The 16,542-nt window shown below is 40.2% G+C and overlaps 1 protein-coding gene across 7 annotated transcripts in view; it reads right to left on the bottom strand.

The window, feature by feature from the left end:
* The window catches only part of ELAVL4 (ELAV like RNA binding protein 4), a 93,286-nt gene that overhangs the window by 35,905 nt on the left and 40,839 nt on the right, over positions 1-16,542 (bottom strand). For all 7 annotated transcript variants that reach the window (XM_081914015.1, XM_081914018.1, XM_081914014.1 and 4 more), the window contains exon 2: positions 12,281-12,521. In XM_081914015.1, coding sequence (XP_081770141.1) covers positions 12,281-12,521 — 241 coding nt within the window. The remainder of the gene's footprint in view (positions 1-12,280; positions 12,522-16,542) is intronic.

Here is a 16,542-nt window from a genome sequence, read left to right as displayed (position 1 = left end):
ACTGCTATTTAGATGTCATTAAAAATTATTAAACTGCAGAACTTTAAGCAGTGCATGTTTTGAAAAACAGTGTTTATATTTGTAGGAAGGGCAAGATGCATTTGCAGAAATTAATAGGGGGAAAAATGAGGGCAACAGCAAAAGACACATTTATTTTGAAACATGAACAAAACCAAGTGCAAGTACCTGGCTTTCTGGAATCCATAGAGCTAGGTATAATCTCACCCTCTGGTGCTTAGATTTTAAGTGTTTGCAATTTGATTGTTTGACAAAATCAAAACCATTTCACAAAATACTAACTACCTTGTACACAAGCATTTATGCCCCACCCAAGCAATCCACCACTGAGATTTCTTCTCATCCCCAATACTAGCAGACATGCAACCAAGTACATATCCTTAGATGGAATATGCAATATGGGCATTGCATGTGGGGTCCCCCTCTCAGTCACTTAGCGTCCATTGCTTAGGAAATGGAATCACACTTAAAAAGCTAAGCTTCCACTGATGTTGTTCAAAAGAAAAAAGGTGTCTTCCCTTCCAAACTAGTGATCAGACAGATTTCAGCCTTTTAAAAGGGTTCATTGTGAGCTCTACTGGGACTGAAGAGGTGTCATTTTGAACCATGTTTCAAGACAGCCTTCTTAAGGGCAAAGTCCTACTTCTTTTTTAAAAAATAAAAAATGGTGCAAGCTCAGGAAGCTAGTTTAATTCAGAAGCACCCAGTAGGGTGTATTCAGTACAGGCAGCCCCCCGTTTACGCATATTCAGTATGTGCATGACAGTGAATACATGTATTGCGCTGAGCCCAGAAATGCCATAAAAATGTCACTAAAAGGGTAGAATAAAGGAGTGGGATATAACGGGCTGTTTGCAGGCTTTTTCAATGGGATACAGTGGTACCTCAGGTTACATACGCTTCAGGTTACAGATGCTTCAGGTTACAGACTCCGCTAACCCAGAAATATTACCTCGGGTTAAGAACTTTGCTTCAGGATGAGAACAGAAATCGTGCTCCGGCGGCGCGGCGGCAGGCCCCATTAGCTAAAGTGGTACCTCAGGTTAAGAACAGTTTCAGTTTAAGAACGGACCTCCAGAACGAATTAAGTTCTTAACCTGAGGTACCACTGTACAAGTATATGCGATTTCACTGATGGGCATGGTGCTTTGGAATGTAATACCTGTGTCAACAGGGGCTGCCTGTACTTCAATTCACCTACTCAAGACATCAATTAAAGGCAAACCTAGGTAATATATATTAAACTCATAAAACATTACCCTTGGATAGATTTCCAAAGGGAAAATCCCCAACCCTACTTCCCCCCTGCCAGAATCCATCCTTCTTAAACTCAAGCCAATACCTCAAATACCTATAGTACCTCAAATAACTATCAATATATTTCAAGATACTTGTTTTATAGTATACATTATTTGAAAACCTTCACAAGATACCTAAAGCCAAAAACAGCAGCAAAATAATTTAAAAAGAAGTAGCTTCTGAAATTTATTTTTTATGTCCAGGAAGACTTGTCAGGTTCACACATTCACAGGAAGCTGTATCTACAAATTCAAATTTGTAAAGGATCTCATACTTGGAGCACTTTGAAAAACCTTTAAAGCTGTGCTGGTTGGTGGAGAGGGAGGAAGAATCAGCTGAGGAACCCAATTCATAGAGCTAAGTAAAAAGGACACTAACAATTCCTCTTGCGTGGCTAGGTACAATAGAGAATCAGTTCATTTTAAACTATAGGCATCTGCCCTCAAAACTGTCGGGAGAAATCAAATGAGGAGAACTAGCGGAAAATTTAACTTTCTGAATACTTATTCATCCCCAGTCCACAGATTTTAATGTGCAACTGCAGATGTGGAATTTTACACATTAATCTGTCCAATGGGTGAATGATGGTGGATGGGCAGAGAGGATATGGAAGATAATGGGATTTCCTAAGGAGAGCCCAAGTTCAAAAAGTGAACTTTGTGACCAAAAGGTAATAGATCACAACTGTCAATGGCTCAGGACTGCCACTGAGTCAACTATATCTGAAAGGTCTCCATGTACATGGAGCACGAGGTTCAGTGAAATTTCTGGAAGGGTCTGCTATCCTTTTGAAGACAGCATTTTCTGAATTTTCATTCACTTTTATTTAATACTGTTGTAGAAAATTAATGTTTAAGTACTTGGCTATTATTTGGTAATATTTCTCTAAGGTTTTTTGGGTTGTTTTTTATACTGGTTAAATGCCAATCTTAGAAACACTATATGCCGAGCAGTATGTGAAGGCCATATGGGGTTGGCACGAGCACAAAATCTATCTCTAGCAAATCTACAAATGGGAAGAAAAACCCCCATAAAAGGGGTATTTTTATATTTCCTGGCCCTCGTTTATAACACATTTTATTCTTATGAGCACACCTGGTATGCAATCAGAGCTACGTTTAATTACTTCCAAAAACAAAAAGAAGTGAGTTTCTAGGTGCATGTATTTGGCAAATATCTGGTATTTCTAGTATCTTGTTTACAAAATTGGGAGATGGGGAATGACACATGTAATGTGCCTAATAGTGATCAATTTGAAAGGGATTCAAGTTTCTATTTCCTAACTAGTCCCTGAGGAGAAGATAGCATGAGAGATAACCATCTGTATTTCAAAATGAGGCATTTAATCACTTCCCGCTAGTTCACATCAAATCTTACCCTTCTAAAAAAAGACAAGAAAAAAAAGACTGTGTACAGCAGTTCAAAGTCTTAAGTATTCTTCCTCAATAGAGCTGACCATTCAGAGCAACTGGCAGCGAAATGACAGGGTGCAGGCAAAGGTGACAGAGAGATATCTCCTCTTTTCAATCAAGCCCCTTTAGGAAAGTAATCCATAGAAAAGGGGCTACTACTGAAAAGGCTGATTACCTTGTTGCCACTGTCTGAACAGCCGCAATTCAGAACACAAACATAAAGGCCTCTGATCGTTGGGCATGGGAAATGGGGTCCTGAGTTGTAACAGGCTTTATCAGCACAACTTAGAAACAAATTGACAGCCAGGTTTTCTTGATGGCATTAATTGATAAAATAAATGAGGACTGTACTGATTCTTTCTGATTAGAGGTTAGGGCACATCATCTTATCTGCTCAAAACACAAGGCACACGTTAAAAAGAAATGATAAAACAAATACTAGAAGGGCACTTAAAAGACTTCCACAAAGCTGAGCCTAAGCACCGCTAAAAACCTCTTCCTGTGAATGAAATACCTCTTGCCCTGTGCGGAGGGCTATCCCACCAATCTGAAGCAACGCAAGGGAGAGCGGCACTCAAAGCAAAACGAAAAGGTATTTGAAGTAAGAAGTGGATAGGAAACAAACAAACAAAAAAAGTTACTACAAAACCAGCAAATGAGTCCAACACATTTACAAAGCAGCAATTAGCACAATCTGTTTGAGAAGGATTCATGTGACTATCCAGGGTGGGCAGATTGTTCTTTCCAAGCGAAGTACAGAAATTCTGAAAATATTAATTTCCCCTCCTCCCATCACGATGAGAACACTGAAAATTAGAACAGCAAGCAATAAATAAATAAATAAATAAATAAATAAATAAATAAATAAATAAAAATAAATAAATAAATCTACATCCTAAGGAAGGATAGTAAATCCTGCACACACAAATACTATGGTTCTGGATTCAGGTAGGTAGCTGTGTTGGTCTGACACAGAGTCTCTCTCTCTCTCTCTCTCTATATATATAATCCAGTAGCACCTTAGAGACCAATGGTCTCTAAGGTGCTACTGGACAATTTTTTTAAATACATTTTGACACAAATACCATAAGCCCTAGAGACTGGAGCAGACCCTGCAGTACAACAGTGAAGGTGTCTGTCCTGTTAACACACTGAAAAGGTGTGAAACACGTGACCATCCCAGAATTTTTATTTGTAGGTAGAGGTAGCAGAGAGCTTGCGGGGAACTATGCTGGACCCGGCTGGGCTTTGCAAATGTGCTAGCGGTTTTATTTCTGCGCAAATACTGTACTAAATGCACTGGGTTTTTAATATTCAGAGTTAGGTTGGAGTGCATGTGGCAATGGGCTGGTTACAGGAGTCAGTAAACTTTTTCAGCAGGGGGCCAGACTATATTTTGAAAAAAATAATGAAAGAATTCCTATGCCCCACAAATAACCCAGAGATGCATTTTAAATAAAAGGGCACATTTTACTCATGTAAAAACACGCTGATTGCCGGACCGTCTAGGGGCCGGATTTAGAAGGTGATTGGGCCGGATCTGGCCCTTAGTTTGTCTATCCATGGGCTACTACCAATCCCTGGATAAGTGGAAGTTAAGTAGCCTTTCAAAGGTGTATTGGTACCCTAGGAGTTAGACGGGAGAAGAGGAAAGAGTGCTTCTTGCTAAAATGCTGAATTCTGATATGAAATCTAAAGCCTCCCTGAAACTGCTGGGGGAGGTGTCCCTCCTCCTAGGAAGATGCTTTTAGCAATGCTTGTCTGGTTTCATGGAGGCAAGATCCAACCAATGAATAATGGTCTCTTACAGGAATATATTTTAACTCTCTGCAAATTTGCAAATCAGGTGTTAATCACCACCACCCCAATTTCATATTTCACTTAACACTGGGATAGTTCTATGCAGTTTAAACCTATCAAACTACATGTTTAAATACATATAGTTAGAGAAAATGAACATTTAAATGCATATTTTTCTAAAATAAAAAACTTATGCGGGAGAAAGGCAGGATTATGGGTAAAAAAATGTAATGACAATGCCTGGAAACAGACAGAGCAAACATCATATCAACCAAACCTATTTTACAAATCCAGGTATCAGAGAACTGTTATTTTCTACTTCTTGGTGCTAAATGACATACTACAAATATTGGGTTCAATGATTTACCAAATGATGGTAGAACACTGTATGGTCTGTGTAAATGAATTTTATGACACACAGACGTGTATGACACACACACAAACAGATAACTCTAAGCTTCACAGAACCAACATATCCATATTTCAGTGCCTCTTTGAATTTCTGCTTCATGGCTATAGTGCAGCAAAAGGCAGGCACTGTTAAGAATGTAATAGCAGCCTGCTAGATCAGACCAGTGGTATGTATCTAACAGTAGGTGGCCGGATGCCTTTGTGAAATCTACAAGTAGAGTAAAAGCGACATCACTCCCCAATTGTTTTGCTCCCTGGCAACTGGTATTCAAAGTTACGCTGCCTCCAAACAGGGAGGTTCCGATTAGTTATTATGGTTAGCAGCCACTGAAAGAACTAAGAAATTTGTCTCAATTCCCCTTAAAAGCTATTAAAGCCAGTGGTAGTCACAGTATCTTGTAGCAGCAAATTCCGGGAGGCTTTCCTTTTCTCATCCTGACTCCACTGCTCATCAATTTAACTGGGTGACTCTGACTTCTATTATTACGCCAGAGAACGATATACTCACTTCCTCCATGCATTCTTTAAAGGCCTCCTCTATCATGACCCCTCCTTAGATATAATTTCTAAAGTGAAAAGCTTCCAAGTGCTTTAGAAACCCCCGTGATAACTTTGGTTCTACAACATCCCCTTTGCGCTGGATGTCCTTCTGGCAGACATTTATCTGGTTGGTGGGACAAGGGAAAGGCATTTTTCAACACAGCATCTGAATTATGGAATACTCCCTTCAGAGAGACTTGCCTCACCTTTGCTCACTTTTAAGCAGGTGATGAAAACCTTATGGTTCTTGTTTATTTCCTTCTCTCTCTTGAGGTTTGACGACATTACTAAATATAAATTTTAAGATAATATTGTACACAATAGTCCAGATGTAGCCACACCATCCATTGTTTTAATGTTTGACGCTTTATTATGTTTTTATATGTGTTGCAAATCACCCAGAGTGGCTGGGAAAACTCAGCCATATGGGTAGGGTATAAATAATAAAATTATTATTATTATTATTATTATTATTATTATTATTATTATTATTATTATTATTATTATTAACAGCAGCACTACAATACAGGTAGTATTAACTTCCATCCCTAACATGGAAATTTCCTAGTTCACTAAGTACGTATTTTCACTGAGCTATCTACCATGAACTCATAATCTAGTTTCCCATGCAGTTAATTATTTAATTTAATTTACACAAATGGATTAATTCCTCACAATGACTCTTCGTGGCATTCTAACATCCAGTTACATAATGGGAAAATGTCCTTGTAGAACTCCTTACAGTAGGACTGGGAGTCCTGGCCAGCGACTCAAACCATTAAAAGAGAAAAAGAAAAAAAAACTACCCACTGCTAGATGGAAGCTACTTCATTACATCATTCAGAATAAAATGGGCTCTCCCCCACAGTTGAGGAAACCAGATGAAAACCAAAGCAGATATACCACTTTGCCCAAGGGTTTGAGAGAACCAAGTGGTGCTGAGCTCCAGACAAAGAATCACGTTGTACTTTTATGTGCAGCATACAGCTCTCTGTCTCTTGTTTTTCTTAAATTAAGTACAGCTGCAGGAGCCCAATGTTATTAGGGTTGCAGTTTACCCCTACCTTCCCCACCACAACCCCCTGCAAACCGGTGCCTATTGAAACATTTTTTTTCTAAGCCTGATATCCATGTTGAGGAAGAAGGATTTTCAGGTGTGCATGTGTGCCATGTCCAGAGAGGTCAGGGATCCATGCACTGTGACCTCAGCAATTCTCTCCCTTCCCCTATGGCTGTAATTAATTTAAAACAACAACAACAACAACAACAACAACAACACAAGAGACCTATCTGGATGCTGTGCATTACGCACCATGCTTGGTTTCAAATTATTCAAGTATGTACACAGGCTATTGGAGAAAGTAAGGTGCACAGTTACACACATTTCCCCCTCTAATTCATGCCTCAGCCCTGTGTTTAAGCACTAGCCTGGTAGTTACAGGCAACTAGGAATTACATGTAGGTGACTGAGTGGACTGACAGCAGAGGAATGGTGCACTCTGTTCCTCTTCTGTGCCCAGCACGGAACAAAGAACTATCTCCTATATGTTCAGTATAAAAAGGGAAAGGAATATTACCAGAAGGATGAAGCTTTCTTTCTGTCTGTCCCTCTTCTGCCAGCCTCCAGCAGGCTATGTCTATTTATTTACTACAGGCCAGCAACTGTCATGGGTTTATCTACAAGGCTTCCATAGGTTTTCAATTGTTAAGATGGTACTACTTCGCAACTGCTGCTTCAAGTTTATATGGAAAAAATTAAAAAGTCCTGAATATAAGGAAACTAGATCAAAACAGGCATAATATACTTCTTAGGAATGCACAGAAAACTGACTTGTATTTTAATTATTGGCCAAAATACTCTGGCACTATTGCTTATCTGTAGGAAGAATCATATCTTGTTTATCATACATGAAGAGTAATATAATTTAGGAAAATAATTTGCTTCAATTAAGTCTCAATTTAAAGCCCTAGGTTTCAAACCCCACCCTACCCAAATGAGAAAAGTATTTCCTCTTTCTGATATTGTACCTTCTCTGTGCAAGATAGTTCACTGACTCAAGGTTCCACTGTTTTGTTTTTGTTTTGGAAGAGCAGCTGATTAAAACTCACAACTGGGTTATTGGGCAAAATATGCTGCAGCTTTGAAATGATACAGCAGGGACCAGTTTCAGTGTTAATTTAAAATGCTAGAATTAATTAGGTAGTGTAAATGAAGAATTTAATAAGCACACTTTACAACTAGAAGTTATGCTTTTATTAAACATCTCTGCCAAACAAAGCTAAACATCTTTGGCCTATCCTGCCTTCCTTTTCTTATGGGCTCATTATTTTAAAACTCTGAAATTAAGGCATTTCCCCTATTGCAAACTCTGTCACAATTAAAGTTTGTCCCAAGTTATAGCAAATATAGATCACTAGCATTTTATGCCTGCTCTAGGAAGCTACTAAACACAATTGAAGTTTACAATTTTGGTTTTGAAGTCCAAATTAAAGGCTGTCTCAGAAGCTGTCATTCCCAGTCAACTTGGTTTGATATACTACCAAATTAGCATTTTTTCTGTAAAAGAATATGCTTGTTTAAAAGCATATTCAAAAGCAATGCGCAACATTATGAATCAGATTCTAAAGTCTACCTACCTAAAAGCCAGCATGAAGACTCTGAACATTATTATTAAGTTAACTGAAAGCTGGAAAAATATTTTAAATTCTGTTGTGTTAGCACCCCCATTTTAGGTACTCCAGCAGGTAGATATCTGGGATTTATTCAGCCCCACAATAGCCATTTAAATACTTGTCTAAAATATCAGAACTGCACACACCCTGAATTTATCATCAAATTATTTTGGATGTTAAGTGTTAGCCTATTAAAATCTACTTCCTTTGTAGCAGTGGAAGTACTGAGGTTTTCATTATGCCAGTCACTCTAGACTATAAATACTGTGGGTTATAAATATGAACAGTTTCATATAGTACAGGTGTGAAACCCACAATATAAACTAATTCCTCAAAGGGAATGCACATGGCCATTCCAACATAAAAGCCACTGCAAGTTGTTTTGACATAAGAAAGAAGTTACATGAATGCTTCCAGCACCTATCAATACATACCTTCAACACCTATCAATATATTACCCAAACATGTCAAACTGTGTAATGCAAATCAGTCACAATTTATGAAACTGAACTAGAACTCAACAGCATCCTGGAAACCAAGTTTTGGGGTATAGGAATCTGGGTCAATACCTGCCCTGGAATGTCCCAATCTCCAGATACTGCAGACAGCAATCCCAAAGTATAGGGGATCTCTATGGATAAAGGCCAGCAGGTGCTTGCCTCAAGAACTTCAGACTCAAAGCCAGAATGAAATCTAAGGCAATGCAGAACATTGTAAGACCGGGGATTCTCTCAAAAAGAGAACGAAAATGTACAGCTCCACGACCTCAGTTACAGCCCCATCATTCCCTCTAAATTGCTGGCAGAGAAGAGAGAACGCTCACATGGAGACTAGCAGGCAATGCTTGAGCATAGCTGTCAACGTTTCCCCCCTTTTAAGGGAAATTCCCTTTTTCTGAATAGGATTCCTCACAAGAAAAGGGAAAAGTTGACAGCTATGTGCTTGAGTGAAAGGCTCTACCCGATTCATTGTCTGGTGGCTCTTCGCCAAAGAGAATGGATCTTGGGGCTCATGAGGCTGCTTTGCCGTTTAGATTATGAGCTCAGCCCCCCGCCAAAACAATGCCTGCTGACTCTTCCAGAATCTTGAGCTTTCCATGCTATATGGAATTGGCTCCCAAGAATGTTGCTCAATGCCCCCTAATTGATACCATGCAACTCCAGCTCCAGCTGAACCTTGCTTGGCTCTTAGTACAGTTGGGAGAGGATAAGCATGGGACCAAAATTCTTATGAAGGCTCACTATATCAAGAAGAGCAATGCAAGTTAATAATTAGCAATTTGAGTCTACCTTGAATCTCTTCCGATTTATTCTGTCCACTGCTGCATTGCCTGAAATGTAGTGCAGCTGGTGACAGCGTCACAGCTCAGTGGTACAGCACTTGAGATGCACACGAAAGATCCCAAAGCTCAATCTCTGACTTTGCCTGGTAGACAATACTAAGCTAGATGAACCGATGGTCTGATTTGAGATATAGGAGCTTCTTGTGTTCCTTCCAACAAAGTATCATTCACAAGGGTGAGAATTCATATATAGCTCATATATGTAGAAGTAAACATCCTACCAGGAAGGATGCTGATGTTGCAACCAATGTGATTTCTCAAGCCATCTCTCTGTCCACAGAACTGCACAGCGACTAACAAATGCAGTTCTTTCACTAAGATGCTGATGAGAAGGCCAGGTGCCATACCGCTTGTGCTGCATATTATCCTTTTTTGAATTCAGCACATTATATGGCAGGGCTTATTTGCTAAAATATATACGAAGCATTTAACATCAGAATCTCAATAGAAATACAAATGAGCACTGTTCACCTACTAGACCCATAAATTAATCTTCCATATAACATAAAACTTCCCCTTACCCCACAGGAAATGTTGTAGCCAAGCAGAAGTGTACACAATCCAGTTAAAATTTCTATCTACTGTACATTCTCCAATCCTCCAGATGATCTTCTTCGGTCTCTATTTTCCAGCTTTTCCAGCTCTGAATCAGATTCAGTTCCATTACCTGCATCCCATCTCCTTTGGAGTTTTTTCAGCCCTGCTTCAATTTTCTCATCTACTTGCCTTCAGCCTTTTCTACTTACTTCTTGTTAGCATGTCTACAGGTAGATGATATTCATTCTCATTGCTTTTCCCACTAACTGTATACAGATATTTTTGGTCACTCTTTGAGATACCAGTTATTCCTTGACTCCTTCTGTTTTTTTTCCCTTTTCTTACACTCAAGCAGCCTCTAAATCTCTTTCAATGTCCTGTATTCAATTTCCTATTTATAGCTGGGATGGAGATTCCCACGGATAACCCCAATAAATTTTTGGCTCCAGCTTCAGTTTTTCACGGTATATATATAGGGTGACACTCTGGAGAGTCTCATGAGTTTTGGAATTGGGTTTTGAAATGATGTACAGGTGATACAGGGAGGTTTAAGCTCCAGTGTGCACATCTAAATTCCACACACAGCTATTTAGTCTCTAATTGTTCTTCATTCTCTGGTCACCCTCTCTCTTAGATAACCAAACTTCCCCTTTCCTAGTCCTCTTCAGCCACTTCTACTCTCTTCAACCCAGTCAAAATGTGTCACTTCAAGCCTTTACATTGGTTCCTTATCAAGTTCTATGCTTCCTAGTTCTTACTTTTAAATGTTCTCAATTACTGCACTCTCAACTAGCTCTTCTCATCTGCATTTTCTTGCCTTCTCCATGATCATCTGAGCCACCACTGTTCCCCTCTGCAGTCTCATCATTATTCCCTGTCTACAGGTCTTCTGTGTTTCCCCTGAACCTCCATCACTGTTCCCTATGTCTACAAGTCTTCCCTCTTCTTCAAGCCATATCCATTCCTGCTTCAGCTGATTTTATAATACCCTTCTTTCACCAAACCCTTTCCTGAACCTCCCAAACTTACCAGCCCCTCCCAAGACACCATTCATCCTTGACCACATGCTCCTGCATCTGTCAATCTAATATAGTTCCTAAACCCTCTGGATTACAAGGCTTGCTTCTTTACAATGTGTTGTATATTATTGTTGTTACCATGAAATAAATGGATCAGTAAAGAAATTAAAGCAGGAAGTTTGTAAACTCCTCTGCACATTTTGGCAGCAGTCATCTCCTCTCAATAACGAATGACGCAAACAAGATGAGCTGCTTTACCAAGCTAATTGGGCAACCCTAGCTTGTTAACCCCAACAAACTATGCCCAGAATACACCAAATTTAGTCAACCTTTCTGGTACTGGGAAAACGTTGATTACCATACTAAGCTAAGCTGTACCAAACTGTCTATAGAAAACAATCCATAATGATGAACTAAACTGAACCAACCTAAGAACCATATTTTATTTATAAAGTGGAGGGGAGGGGAGAGGAACAGGATGATAACTTAAAAGAGAATACATATTTTGATTACCGTAAAAGAAACTAAAATGGTCCTAATTTTGAAAGGGAGCTGAAATTATGAGTTCGTTGTGTGACCTACTTGCAAACAGGTTCACCTCCATGGCTCCAGCCCTTCCTGCGTTGATTTAGAAATTCAGTCCCCATGAGAACCCCTGCATCTACTTCCACCACCTAGGCCTCAAGGTACTACATTCACAGTAAGCATCTATATGTATTCATCAGGCAGTCTGTAGGCGTGTTGGTGGGAGGGCTGGACTGGCTCCACCGCTATATCCACATATTGCTGACTTTCCCACTGTCTTACCCCTCACCCCCTTGGTAAGTAGCAGTGTAGCCTGGAGGAGAGGTGTGCAGCAGCGCCCCTCCTTGTGTGTTACATCAAAGCTATGGTTAATGCCTGGTCATATGGATGATAGTACTTTCATCTAGCTCTAAGGCATCTCAGCTTCCTCATCCTGTAATTTCACACACAGGCACTTGTGCGATTTGCTCTTCTTCAGAATATCTAGCATAACTCATGCCACTGGTGTTGGATGACTGAGGGAAGTATCGTAATGAAACATGGACACGTGATTTCTATATTGATGGGCAATGTAAAGTGTTTCTATAAAAAAGATGTAGTAAACTTTGGCAACTTGTAAAGACCTTGTCAGAAGTCAAAGAAAAAGAAGCCCACGGCATGCAAGTCCCAATCTCAAGAAATAAGAAAACAATGAAGCACTTTACCTGTAATTTTGTCTCTCACAAGCTTGCAGGACTCTATTTCACCAATGCTCCCAAAAAGGCTCCTGAACTCTTCCTGGGTCATATTCTGGGGTAAATAGTTGACTATGAGGTTTGTTTTGCTGTCATCTGTAGCAGCCCCCGTCTGCATAGGGGAAGGGCAGTTCCTACTGTTACTGGCAGGTCCATTGGTTGTATTGGATGTTGGGCCATTTGACACCTGAGGCTCCATGGTGCTAATTATCTAGAACAGAAAGGAAAAGGGAGGGAAATACCATCTTAAAAGTCTGAGATACAGTTGCTATTTTTAAAAAGATACTTACAAATGAATACGTAGGTAGCATTCATGGCCAATTTAAGACAGTTAACAAAAAAACCCAGCTTGATTCTTCTGCTATTGTTGTAAAGTAGGTCATGCTAGTCTTTGGCAGAGAGCACATACTAAGATGCAGAGGCAAATAAAACCTCCCCGTCTATTTTTCTCCTCCTTTTTTTTTGTTAATGAAAAGCTAATTTCTCTTTTCCTGGTGTAACCTTTTTCACAAATGTGTATTTACACCACACCAATTTAATTGATTTAAGGTATAATGACTATGATTAAAATCATAGTTCCGTTTAAGTGGAAGAGTCCCATATAGAGGTAGAAACTGAAAAGGTAAAAATACATTAGCTATTTAATTACTGTAACACCCAGCGCTGTGACAGGTTTATCTAGGGCATTCAAGCTACAGAAAGATGTGACTGTGATCAGCTTGAAGCAATAACCTCTCAAGTCTCTACCGAACACACTTACTTGTATCACTGAAAGGCCTGGATTCTTCAGTTACATTTATCACCAAGGGCTTCTTTTGATTTATTCTTACACTAAAGGCCTGAAACTGCAAATACTTATATATCTGAGCTAATGTTGCACAAGTAAACAGCCCCACTTTAGCTGAAACTGGAAGAAGCTCTTCATTTTGTTAGTTTGTTTAAAAAGGGGGTACAAGATAGGGAATGTAAACTTATTAAGCCAACTTCTCTTCTTTTAAGGATACGCAAGCTTTAAAATCATACAGAATTATTCAACATGATTCATTAAGATGTAAGAAATTACCTGCTAGATCAGACCAAAGGCCTATCTAGCTCAGAATTCTGTTTCCCAGTGGCCAACCAGAAGCCTCTGGGAGCTATGCAAGCGAGACATGTGTGCACTAGGCCTCTGAATAAAATAGCCGGCGTGAAAAAATACTTCTTGTTGTCTGTCCTGAATCTTCTATCATACACTTATGCTGATTGTGACCTAGGGATGTTTGAAAGAGGTGGGGATTGGAAAAAGGGAAATGCTATCGTTATTTCCTTTTACCAACTGTGCAAAACCAGTGTCCTATCTTCCACAGCAGATGGGCAAAGGAACTGAAATAGGAGGGCAGAAAAGTTGTGCCCTCTTTCAGAGTCTTAAAACGATTCAAATGGAGAGCTACCGCCTCTAGACCTAGTGTCCCCACCTGGTCCTAAAGATGCTTTAACTTTATTTCTGAGAACAATCTCTCACTGTTCCATCACACTATTATTGGGCATGTCATAGTGAGTTATGAAAGCAAACTGATGCATTTAACATTTCTATTCTTATCCTAGAAGAGAAAAAACAAAAACATGGTTCTGAGCATAACCTACAATTTTCAAATGCTATAGATTTCAGAGTTGTCTTCTTACATAAGGCCAATAGTAATGGAACTTTAGAAATAAATTTTACATATGAATAAATGAAAGGAAATTAGTTAGGCTTTAATTATGCAAGATATTGTGCAAAAGGAACATAAAATAATTGGGGACAAACTATTGATGACACAAACTACTCTGCAACAACCAATTAACAAATTGTATTTGTTCATAGACAGGTTTGTGAATGTAAGGTGCATGCTGCCTTATGTGAAATTCTCACAAATATTCACCAGGACTGCAAATGTTAGGAAGCAGGAAGCCACAGCAGAGTCATCATCATCTTTTGATGCATGCATAGACACACCCTTTGCCGCATCAGAATCTTCTTGATGCATAGGAGTAGGAGAAAAATCATAATACTTATTGGGTTCCCAAGGAATCCTTAGTCATCAATGGATGGTTACCCTTTGAACTGGACGGCCACTTCACAGGAAGGTTCACTGCATCTTTTGAAATACAGAACTACCATCAGGAAGATGACACTTCCTCTTGCAAAAATGGCCAGGAGAACAATTTTCTTATAAGCCTCGGAAAAACTATCTTAGGGTCTGTTTGGGGGGGGGGACTTGCAGACTTGGTAGAAAAAGTAAAGACACAGGGGTGGGGAAGTTAGGCAAGGCATGGGTCCCAATCTGCCCCTCCAAAATATACACACCTGCCTAATATGATATCATATGTGACATCAGGTGTGGGGCAGAGGCACAATTGGGCCAGCTGTGTGACCGAGTTCCCTGTGGGGAACTTTATCATGCAGCCAGTAAATGCACAAAGCAGGGTTGAAGTCACCACCTACCAGCTGGTGGGCAATGTCTTCAAGTCTGCCGGATAAAATATGCAAACTAGTTCCCTGTAGGAAACTCTAGCACAGCTGATCCTTGCAGAAAGTACCTCTGCCAGCCGTGTGTTCAGCACTTGGAAAATGCCAAGCACAGGGCTGGCACAAACCCTTACACTGTCATTCCCAAGTGCCTGGCAACCAGCTGGCTGTTGGATGCTTGGGAAGCACTGGGCAAGGGACCTGGGCAGGTGGGCAAGCTGCCTCGCAGGGGCGGAGACCAATGTATAGTTATGGCAAACTCATTCTCAACCTGCCAACTGTTACACAGCCAAAGCAACACCATTCATGCAAATAACATTGCCTAATGTCAATGGCTCAGCAGGCATGGAATGCTGACTGGCAGGGCGAGGATGGAAAAGGGGAAGGGGCTGAAACTGGGTGAGGGCACAGCTGGCTGTGATCTTAGGCAGAAGCACTCCACATTGCAGTATTTTGTTTCATGCACCACTTGTAATCAAAAGCTTTTCTCAAGAGCTTTCTTGTTTCAGAAAGACCACATACATGATATTGGAAGTTGTGGAAGTAAGGGGGATTTAGCCTACTGCTTAATACTCTGCTTCAAATTCTAAGAGTGCTAGCAAAATCAAAATACGATTATTCTCGGTGTTTAACTCGATGTTGGTTTTTGAATTTCTGGAATGCAATCTTTGCTTTAGTATTCTAGATATAAACACAGGAAGCACATATATCTCAAAGTGCAGTTCTGAGAACCAATTTGTAAAGACCACTTTGCAGACCTAAGCACAGTGGAGCTGGCGGTGCAGGAGCAGGTGGCAAATAATGAGAGACATAAACTGTTATTGGATTAAATTGGGCCACAACTTCATGGACTACAGAGGAATCCTGGTTATGCAGGGGAGTCTGTTCCTGGACATGCGCAAGTCCACTCTGCCCCCACCCCCCTTTTGGCACCGAAAACAACGCATGTGTCAGCAGTCATACATGTGCTGATCATGCGCAAGTGGGGAGATGCCTATACAGTGCAACAGGTATAGCAAAGGCACTAGACATATAGCCTTATGATCTAGCAGTGCACGTTATAATAGCTGCAACAGGCATAAAAATCATTAAGTGCTCCACCAAGACCCTCAATAATTTTCAAGCCATTTCTTGGTGGTGGTGGTGTTTGTGTTGGGAGCCACTGATGTAGAAGATCGAGGTAATGGCTCCATCTTACTGCCAGTACACAACCGAAATACATAACCAACGTGAATAATTTCCACATAAATCAGAACAAGATCTAAAATAAAGACAAAGCCAACAGCAAGAACCTCCCTCAACAGAAAACGCCCCCCAAACAAAAGCCCAGCCCAAGAGTCTGTTCAGCAGCTTCAGCTTTTGTAGCTGGAATCAGTCAGGGTCCCACCCTCCCAAGTCAGGTAAGAAAAGACCTGAAAGGCAGGAAACAGGTCTCCCAGGTCTCTCATAGCCATTCAGGAAATTTCTGCCTTGGCTCTTCCTCCTACAACTGTATGTTCATGGAACATGGAAGATTCAGAAAAAGGCTATGGAATAAAGCAACATTCCCGCCCTGCTCCCACCCACATTTCAAACCTTAAATCTCCATTTGTATTCTAGAGTCCCAATTCAACTGAACATATCCCCCCCCCCCACTACACAGTGCTCACACAGCTGCATCAAGCAGATTTCAAATCTAAATACTGATGGATGCTGTGGACCAGCAAAAAAATTCAAGAAGCAAAAATCCGCATTCCTTTAAATA

Source organism: Podarcis melisellensis (assembly GCF_964234715.1).
Source record: "Podarcis melisellensis genome assembly, chromosome: 6".
Classification (NCBI taxonomy): Eukaryota; Metazoa; Chordata; class Lepidosauria; order Squamata; family Lacertidae; genus Podarcis; species Podarcis melisellensis.
The sequence above is the reverse complement of the archived record's forward strand: the minus strand, read 5'-3'. Positions and strand labels throughout refer to the sequence as shown.